Source organism: Acanthaster planci, linkage group LG18, assembly GCF_054643075.1.
Source record: "Acanthaster planci isolate LZ-2023a linkage group LG18, COTS_SCS, whole genome shotgun sequence".
NCBI lineage: Eukaryota > Metazoa > Echinodermata > Asteroidea > Valvatida > Acanthasteridae > Acanthaster > Acanthaster planci.
This window is the reverse complement of record NC_141794.1, coordinates 3,489,189-3,499,426: the sequence shown is the minus strand read 5'-3', so window position 1 is coordinate 3,499,426 and position 10,238 is coordinate 3,489,189. Positions and strand designations below refer to the sequence as shown.

Here is a 10,238-nt window from a genome sequence, read left to right as displayed (position 1 = left end):
TACCCGTAGCTCTGGAAGCCCGTTTCAGACACGGCCTAACACTCGACAAATTGCTATTGCGTTACAATATTATGCTGGTTAACATGCACTCGTGCATGCTCATTCATTCTGAATGAATCAAATATGGATTTAACACTGACGCTAGTATTTCGACTTAAAGCTATATCCCGATAGTAAAGCTATAGGCCTGCATGTAGGTGTTAATTTAACACAGCTCTATGATCCACTATTGATCATGACCGTGGAGAATCAAGTAACTGCACTTGTGCATGGCCTGGATGGGACGCACGTGTGTTGGCATCTGCGCCAATTAGCCATAGCCGCGGGGATCTCTTCTCTAACTTATTCCCCAGCACAGTTCGACTTCCAGCCGCTGCCCTACAATTTTTGTAAGCACACTAATGCTTTGGTAGATCAGAGTATCTAATCTGTTTGGTGTCGATCCAAACTTCTCTTTCTTTGCTGACATCTTTGCCATTTTTCGTCTGTAAAAGCCTTCACTTGGTATTAACCTGATGCTACAAAGTCTTATAAATGTGCATTACTTCTCAAACTCCTATATGGAGTGGAATGACGGGTATATATCTTCAATGTTCATATTCTCAACCTCCAGTGATAATGATTTAGTTGTTTAATGGTGATGCGTCGAATTACTTTTGAAAGTGGGGGAGATAGCCCTGATTAGAACAAATGCGAGCGCGAAGCCCTGAGCGGCGTGGGGTCAGGGGCCCGCTCAAGGACCCCAGAATCGTACCAAATGCAGCTGACGGTTATCACGTAATCAGAAGACAGAAATGTTTCAGTGTTGCTCGGGTATTTTAAGTGGTTGCAATGTCAATATAAAGTCAGGAAATCACGCGGTGCTTACAGTTATGTGGTATAATTGCAAAGCCATGTACGAAGGTCATGTACATGACTTTCTCTTTTCCGTACATCTTTACCAATAAACAACAGGAAAAGACGAGTTCATGACACTGTAAAGGAAATAACAGTGAATAGCATGCCACACTTGCAGACTGCCTTCCTCAAGTTTCGGGTCAATTTCCGGATGCGGTTGCGATACACAGACTGCATGCGTTCGAAAGTGGCTTATGCCGGGTATCATAACGCACGAATGGAAGCCCAGCCAGAGCGGCTCCAAGGATTTTCTGTATGGACGCGTGTGTCACAGTTCATAGCTAGCCGCACCCATTATATTTTGACGCAGCCATGCTCGCCTACTGGTTTCGCAATGTCTCCTTCCTATCCTCACAATATTTCAAGGTCATCATATTTAATCAGAGTGAACTCGGAAATCCCTTACTGGCGCTGAAACAACAAAACAACCCATTATAAGAAAATCTGTGAATGGTTCAGCCATCTTTCTTCTGACATTTTGGGAGTAGGCCTACCATGGAAAAGAGAAGAGTAATCCATTTTGGACTGACACAGGGTTCCTTCATGGTTCTGAGGATCACGTTTTTGCTGCTTGACGTGAACGCTACAGGTATGTACATGCTAGTTGCTACACGTAAATAGCATTTGTTCTACGGACAACATCTGCCTGTTTGTGTTCACGGTACATTTTGTTGTTGGATATAGAGATAGGGTCTCGCTCTCTATTCCGGACAGAATCGAAGCAATTAGACATAGGACGGAGCGAGCACTGTAAGGACCTTTGTGTTGGTCATTGTGTGACAGGAATCTGAGGAAGTTTTTCAAACATCTAGTGGGATGTGTTACGTAACAATACTCAAGCCTAAGGGTGTGTAAAGGCATGTAAGGGGGTTCCCCTCCGTCCCAGATGTTGCTGGATGTAATCCTTGAATTAAATGTTAAATCGTCACGCCATATTTTTTCAGCACAGGGAGACTGGGCGCCGCCACTGAGAGCCTTTAGACCTTTTTCAGCCACTTGACTGGATTGCGCTAATTATGTAAACAGTACCACAACGTGTGGACGCCTTGGCCACGGTGATCGCATATATTCCTACGGGCAGCTTCAACCACGAGCAAGCGCACGTGCGAACGCTGCATGCTTGACTAGTTCGTCTTGAATAGGTAGATTACCACACGTCACTATCAACTCATTACCATCATAACACATGGCGATCCAGCATGGTTGTGACAGCACAGAAAAAATGGTCTATTATACAGCTGGATTTAACAAGTAAGAATGATAATCTCCGAAAAGATGGTAACATCACTATATTCACTTTGAGAATTTGAAGTTAGTTTTAATAACCAATTTCCCTTCTTTTACGACCAACCCTCCTATGCGTGTTGATTCCCTGCACTTTCTCTGCAGAGGTTCGACTCGTTGGTGGGGGAGACAAGATTCCGAATGCCGGTCAAGTCGAGCTTTGGCACGCCTACTCGTCGCAGTGGGCCACGGTCTGTGACGCTGACTGGCATTTCCGCGACGTTCAAGCTACCTGCCAAGAACTTGGCTTTCCCGGTGCTGCTTTTGTAAAACATAATTCGTATTTCAATGTGGCAGAAAGGAACCTTACTGTCGGAGCTTTCGACTGTAATAAAGGTATTGGGCTGATATGCTGGTACTGGACACCTGCCGAGTTAGATGTCTGTAACCTGTGACAAGTTTTCACCAATAATGCATGTTCACTTAAGTATACTCAATACTCACTGCCATTGTCCAAAGCGTAAGATCAAAAATCGACAATAGGTTCTCCGAGTGAAGTGTTGCTAGCAAGTTTTACAGACTTTTTCCACTATAGTCACAAGAGAATGCGAAATAGCCCATGTGGACAAAATTATAACAAAGCAAACAAAATGAACCCTATCGAAGAGTGTCTAAACATGCTGCCAACGAACATGGTTCACGAAATGGGCTAAAGCTCAGTAAGGGTTTTGTTTTTCGCTAGGAGAATCCAACCTCTCGTCTTGCTCATACAGAGATGAATTCTCCGCTACCCCGTGCAAGTCTGGAGCTGCGGGAGTTGTATGTACAGGTACAATGCTGGACCTTGTGTTCCTAGCTCTATGGTCGAACGTTTTCCCCATTATACACCTGAAGTGCCACAAATTTGTGTCGGAAATTGGGGACGGGGAATTCTGGGGGGGGGGTGACTTGCCAAGACATGGAAATTTGAAAAGCGGGGCGGGGTGTTGACACAATTTGACTCTATTTAGGAGGCAATGTTCATGATACAGATGTACATCTGTATTCCGGCAGAACCTTACACTTATTATTTCCACAGACTGCGCCCTCATTATCCGTCCGCGGAGGCTGGAAGGCAAGCATAATTCCCATGACCCGTTTCGATTGAGCCGCTACCGTAATGGTTTACTGAGCTCAAATCGACTTAGTAGCAGCACCATTCAGGCATCAATTATATACATTTACACAATGTTTACCCCAGTAACCCATTTGTTTGTTTGTCTTTTCCCTTGTTTCTTTGTGTTTGCTCCGAAATTCGTAGATTCTGTGATTAGTGGCTCATATCATTGAAATTGGTCTTCGTTAACGCACACACCGACTTTTAAGCTGGTCACATTGTATTCAAAAGCTTGCGGGATTTTCTTCAAAGTCCACAAAACAACGAACATTGTACTCCAGTTGTTGTAACTTGGAACATTTCCCTCAGCTCCAGGTTATGTGGGCTGTTACAGGGATGAGGGAAGTGGATACGTCCTTAGTGGGAGTAGAAGAGAGTTTACAGATGACCTCTCGGTGGAAAGGTGTTTGGGGTACTGCAGGAATCGCTGGTACCACTACGCTGGAGTCGAAAGCGGTACCCATTGCCGCTGCGGTAATATGAGTGCTCTGCACCACCCTCGCAGCACCGACTCCAGGTGCAAAACTCCATGCAGCGGAAACACCAATCAAACGTGCGGTGAAGGAAATCCTGTAAGAATCTCACTGTATGAAGGTAAATGATTCATTTCACACTGTTTCTGTTTTGTTGTTTGTTTAAGGGTTTTTTGTTGTCTTCTCCAGTTTCCAGGTCCACTCAGTTTCACGTATGAAGCAAACTATGGGACACAGCACCCCCCCCCCGCCTTTGCGCTGCATGGTCATTGTTACACTGGTATTTCGGGAATTTTTTTTCAGACATCTAGGGTGAATGCGTTAAGTAACAATAGGCTAGAGTGTGTATAGGGATTGGACAGGCCAGGGGGGCATCCCTCCGTCCCATTTCATGGTATACAGTTTCACTTTACCATAGTTGCGCACTTAAGTCACATGACCATGACGTGGCGTACAGTGATAACAATGTTACGAGTTCTCGAGAAACCTCGCAAGTACAATCTTCACGTGATTGTTACAGTAAATCCCGCTGGATAAAATAGTCTGTTCTATGCGCACCCCTTTGCGCTTACCTCAAATACACAACATAACTCTGGTACCCATGCAAACATTGTAAATTGTATGTAGCCTGTCCGCCTGGCAAGCGTCGGCTGGTTTATTTTCCAACGCATTACTGTTATATATCAAAACCAAAGTTTTGATATGCAGTTCAAATATAACAGGTCTTAATCTGTGGAATTTCTCTGCCGGTCATTGTATAATATTATGCAAATGAATTGAAACTATCCTGGTTTCATATGTAGATACTGTAAAGGTTGCGAATTTCCTGCCCAGGGGAAAAAAGATAAAACTCTATGGGCTAAAGGCTCTGGAAAACCTCATGGCATAGCAAATCCATTAGATTATATATCAATGAAGTGGTCACCGAATAAACCAACCTATGGCGCATACAGTGGAGGACGCAGACTAGAATGGCCGCACCCAAGGTTTCTACGTCTTTTTTTTTATCTTCTTGCTGTTACATTCCAGTCAAATTAACCTCATTCTAATGAGGCTTGCTCAAGCGTTAAGCTTGCAACCTGCAGACAAATTTTCTCTGCTACACTTCGTAACACAGAGAAATGACCTTCACCTGGTACCCCCCATTCCTAAAGTTCCATCTTTTTTTGCCCTTCCATCAATAAGGCTGATGAAAATTTCTCTCTGTAAAATGTTATGCAACTGACAGTTAACTTGGGCCTATGTGACGACCCAGGCACGCCCCTTCACGGGGAGCGCGACGTGCAACAGGCAACAGACTTGCTGCCTTTCTACTTCGGCACCATCGTCAAGTTCACCTGCGCCGCCGGCTTCAGATTTGACCGTGACGCTGCATCCGCCGTTATTCAGTGCTCGCTAGGAAGCTCTGCGAGCGATGGTGCCGCATGGAATGGCTCCGTTCCTTCGTGTTCCGGTAAGATGGCAATCGACTTTTTTTAAGATAAAACGTGCAAGAGTGGGCTCTTTACACCGATGTACCCCCTCAGCGATGACAAAGAGAGAGGTGGGGCTGGAGTTGCTAGTTGGTTGCGGTTAAGTCTTTTCCATACCACTCTCGTTTTGCCTACAACTTGTATGGGCGGCCAAAGTTTGCCGAAATATCACCTTTTGGTGTTTAGTGTTTCATAGTACGTATACTAGTTTTCTGATAGCTAAGTGGGATTTTTAACACTCTGTGAATCAATCTTTCACTTAGGTATCGACGGCCAACCATATTTTAGCATGCGCTTGATTGGAAACCACGACCGTGACGTCAAAAGAGTAGACCCTATTAAAGCCAAACATTATTCAGTCACAATGGGGAGACCCGTGATTCCTGTACCACACTTCCACAAGTGATTTACCAAGTTAGCTATATCTAGCCCCATGTTGGTACTGTCTCAAAGCGTCACTCAGCCAGGGTGCAGGGCCCGAGCGGGGGGGGGGTTCACATAAATTAAACCTTGTAGCACGTGGCAGATCATACCCTTAAGACACGAATTATCATAAGAAAATTATACGTGTGATGTAAATAATCTATTCCTCGAATCACAAACATTTTTGTAGCTGATACAACACCAACTGATGTAATCCCAACCGTTGATGAGGCCTCCGTTTCGCTCTCCACTAGACAGCAGATAATGAATAGTGATCTCAGTCAAGGTTTGAAATTTAAGAACCTTTCTGAATCCATCTTGCTCAGTGTGGTATTCAGCGCGGGGAAGGGGGGAGGGCAAATGGTTCTGCACGGTCTTTTTTCTCTCTCTCGCTCGAGAACATTTTGCAAAATAGACCGTATTCGCGGGGACCCAATTTTAGTCAAATTCCCCTACGCAGTGTATTCATTTGAAAACGTTAATTTAAGGAACCAGATACGATTTCATTCCGACCCCCCCCCAAATCTCCTGTTACCATCCATTAAGGGTTTCAAATGTTTCACAATACGCTCAGGAATACGACTGAAATTGGGTACCCCTCGAATGCGGTCAATTAACATTTTGTCTCGTTTGATTATTGTAAAAGTTGATAAAGCACAATCGGTATTATCAACTCTCCCCCGTCCGCAAATTCTTTTTAGACTTATCAGTTCTACTCATTTTTAATCTGAAAAGGCCCCCATTTTGCCCCTGTCAATCCAAACTGGCATCGTTTGAGCTACATTAGACATGGCTAACTCAGTTTAACTAAATGTCGTGAAGAAAAGAAATAAAAACATCAGCAGTTTTACAGGGAAGGGTGGGGCAGGTGTTCATTTTAATTTCGAACAAGTAAGTTCCATCAAAAGGTGCGCGAGTCAGGTCTTTCCATGCGTGGAGGAAACTGTAACCATTCGTTTTTGTCTGATTGTAGTTAGTCGGTATGTCGGTCGTTGGTTGGGGACTTTTGTTGCCAGGTGCAACAGTTACTCTGCCAAATGATTAAAGAAGTCGAATCAATTATTGACTTCTGCTAGGGATACCAGTGTTATTTAAGTCTTACACCTTATCTATAATCTATGTTGATGTCGTTAGGAGGTGGAGCAGGAATAGCCGTGGCGGTGATATTCGCCATACTCGTCTTGGCAGCTGTAGTGCTGTTTTTGCTCCGACGGAAAAGGTAATTTTTTTTTCGAAATAAAGTTGTCGCTCACATTTTCGAATAGTACCGTAGAATGTTTGGGGTTTGTGAAGTGCCCCGATAAGGTATTTCTCTGGATTAACATTTTCCATCGGGGAAAAATTGAAAGAAAAAACCGGTGTGTGGGTATAGTTTGTTTAATATGCCCATTTCTTTCTTTGATTTATTTTAATGGGTCTTGCGGTAGAAATCAGATTAATGAGTGACCTGGAGCAGTGTACAGACATTATCAGTTTTTAGTTGGGAACAATTTCAGTATCGAACCGCACTCTCTCAAACATTGATCAAGAAAGCCCAGCCAGAGGTTTCATACGGTGGAATATGCGCCGTTTTCGTTCGGACTTATCGTTTCATAAATCGCGGTCTCTTTTACCTCCGTTATGAAAAGAAAACAGCTTTCATAATCGTAACCCTAATGCTTAATTAAGAGGAATTTGCATCTCTAGCATCGTTTAATGGCCCTGTTTGGCTTTCCCTCCACATTTTCAACAGAAGAAAGCAGAAAAGAACGGATCAGCCTCAGCGAGTAATGAGCATTCGCAGTCGACTGCCTAACGGCATGGTGTTGGCCAACAATCCCACCTACTCAAATATGGACATCATCCCAGCAACCAAACCGCCTGTTTACGCCAAGCCCCTACGCAAGGGAAGTCGCAGAGAGAATACCTCCCCGGCTTCCTCTAACCCAGACGACGCCGCTCACGTTGAAGGCTCGTCGACCGCAGCTGAAGAGGGCGCTATTGCTCGCCCACCGACATCGACGGGAACAGAGGGCGCTGCGGTCTATGAAAACTATCCTTCCTTTGGTGGCGAGTCGAGCAGGTCTGAAACTGCTGGCCGTAGAGATGAGGAATGCAATGATGCTCAGACGGAATGGGTTGAAAATATCCTCTATGAATGAGGAGCGGGGTGTTATCTGTGGCTGGAATTTGAAACATTATGGAGGCACTGCGGGCCCTCTAGCAGAGTGTCAGACAAGTGGCTCCTATATATACTTACAAGGCTTTTTATTTCATTATTTTTAACCATCGACTCTTGCTTTGTTTTTAACCCAAACACTGTAACAGTTCTATAATCTTGAGGGAGGATAAATCTCAGTCACTTTCATGCAACGAAATAGGCACAAACTTTTCCGGCATTGTGACGTGTTATCATACAGAGTGGCATCAATATCCAGGCTTTTGCACAACGTTGATTACGCCGACTGTTTAATTAAGCCAACGAACAGATGGACGAAGCGTATTCACAGTTGGCGCGTAGTCAGAATTTTCGCTTGCCGGTTGCAGTCCCTTTTTGTATCTCTTTTATGTACAGAACTAATCAGTGACGACACTAAGAAGACGTTAAGTCGACTGTGCGCTCATAATCCATGATATTTTGTCTATCAGCGTCCTGATTTCGCTTTTGAAAGTTTCACCTTGCACGCCGACACCCGTTACGCTTACACCGCACTGCACCCACTTAGTAGCAATAGGTGACGGTTCGTTTTACTCCACAGCCACCTGTACAAGTGCGCCGGCTGACCCTCAGCAAAAAAGAGAAAGAATAATTCACGAAATCTCACACAGTTATCAAAATATTTAAAAGTATGAATGCATGTACATACCTGATAAGAATATAACCCTAATTATGAGTTATGGGGTAAGATTAATATACGTCTCTGCAAACTTTGGCCACCCATAGAACAGTAGGCAATTATGAGAGCCGTCTATGAGTCCCAAGATGGACCTAGAGAGGGCGCAATTTTCCTAGCAACGCAGGCTCTTATGGCGGGAACTGCATGTCGCTGGTTCACAAACGATTGTGAAATGCACACGTTACGGTTGCATGGCCACCGACAAAATGGACACTCCCCACCAACATGGCTCTTTTCAGCAGATGAGGGGGGTGCCACTGCTTGAGGGGGGTAAGAATTTTTCTTAAACGTCCTTGCTACCAACTTATTTATGGGGTATTAGTGAATGGTGTCAAGCAACTGAACACTAACATCTATGGGTTCTACACGAAAATGTTTAGCCTGGAAACATCAATGCGCTCAAACTACATTCCACAAAGGGGTTACAAGGATATGATCCCTCAATGATGATCGAAGGGTGATGCACGAGGTGGATCGGGGTCTGGATCCAGATCTGATCCATCTTTTTTGATCACCGTCATGGGGACGGAAGGATCTGGTCCGAGTCTGATCCCGTAATGTCCCGCATCGTCCGAGTGTAAACATCAATTTGATGTTGCCGTGACTAGAATAAGGGGAGTTGCAACGAAACCATCAGCAAAGAACTTAAAAGTTTAACCCTTGTGTTCTCGCGCAGCGCTCATTTTTCCGAGACTGCAATGGAGAATGTGTATTTCCACTGCAGTACACAGTGCACGCTGGCCCAGCACGTCTGTGGCCTTGAACTTAAAGTGACAGTAACAGCAAGACCATATGTGTGATTGAATGGTGAAACTTTAGTGTCTTTATAGGCATGCTAGGTTTTAAACAGGTATGGGGCAGCGGGGTTCCAGTTCTTATTCGGGGTTGCAATTCATCCCCAATAAAATCATTGAATCCTCCCCCGTCTCTGAGATGGTCCAAAATAAACCTTTTAGGATTAAAGGGTAAGTTTTGCATCTGTCCAGTCATACAAAATTAGCGTCTCTGCTACATGTCCATAATGCATAGCTGAGCTAAATAAGAGACCCTGAGAAATGCAAGGACCGAGAACGAGTAAAATTAGGGGGCGCTAGAATTCCAAGATTTGCGGGTGCACAACAATAGAGGAAGGACACAGAAGGAGCAGCAAATCAGGCACTTCAAAGTGTTCAATTATGGTCGCCGCTGAGTCAGACAAATAATAGAAAACATTCCAAAAATGCCTAATTACTGCCTGCATCTTCGCCGGACAAGCGGGGTCGGTAATATCCTAGCAATACTTGTAGTTTTGTGCTGGCAATTAAATACAAATTATCAATGTGACCAGGAAATAGAGAGAGAAAACTTCCTGATATCAGACCTACTTTTGCCATCGTAAATAAACTTTTAAATTTTGCCATACACTGTTCCATTATCCATGCAGAGTTTGTAATTTTATTCTCCTCCCTCCATTTTACCAATACATCATTGTTCAAAGACTTGATACAAATTTGACTAAGACTGGCCAACAAAATGTTCACTACTACTGGAAAGCTTAGTTCATTCGGAACAAAATGCGCTATTTCATCACAGGGAGCGATCGTGAAATCTCTTAAAATACGCTTTTGTACAAACGCCATAATAAATATGATTCAAACAAAACACAAAATCTTGTAAACAACTGAGCTATTTATTCCCAAAATAATTCCAGAAGAAAGAGTTTATTAAGGGCAATTAT

The 10,238-nt window shown here is 44.0% G+C and overlaps 1 protein-coding gene across 2 annotated transcripts; it reads left to right on the top strand.

Annotated features, from left to right (window-relative positions):
- The first annotated feature begins 924 nt into the window (after nt 1-924).
- LOC110980665 (uncharacterized) lies at nt 925-9,935 on the top strand. 2 transcript variants are annotated; one of them, XM_022237569.2, is made up of 8 exons: nt 925-1,486; nt 2,287-2,517; nt 2,864-2,950; nt 3,587-3,871; nt 4,979-5,203; nt 5,836-5,931; nt 6,780-6,864; nt 7,381-9,935. In XM_022237569.2, the coding sequence occupies exons 1-8, from the start codon at nt 1,393-1,395 to the stop codon at nt 7,784-7,786; spliced, it is 1,509 nt and encodes a 502-aa protein (XP_022093261.2). In that variant the 5' UTR covers nt 925-1,392; the 3' UTR covers nt 7,787-9,935. The 2 variants fall into 2 exon arrangements, with proteins under 2 accessions (XP_022093261.2, XP_022093252.2); XM_022237560.2 differs by having other exon boundaries at nt 983-1,486; nt 7,378-9,935.
- The last annotated feature ends 303 nt before the right edge of the window (nt 9,936-10,238 follow it).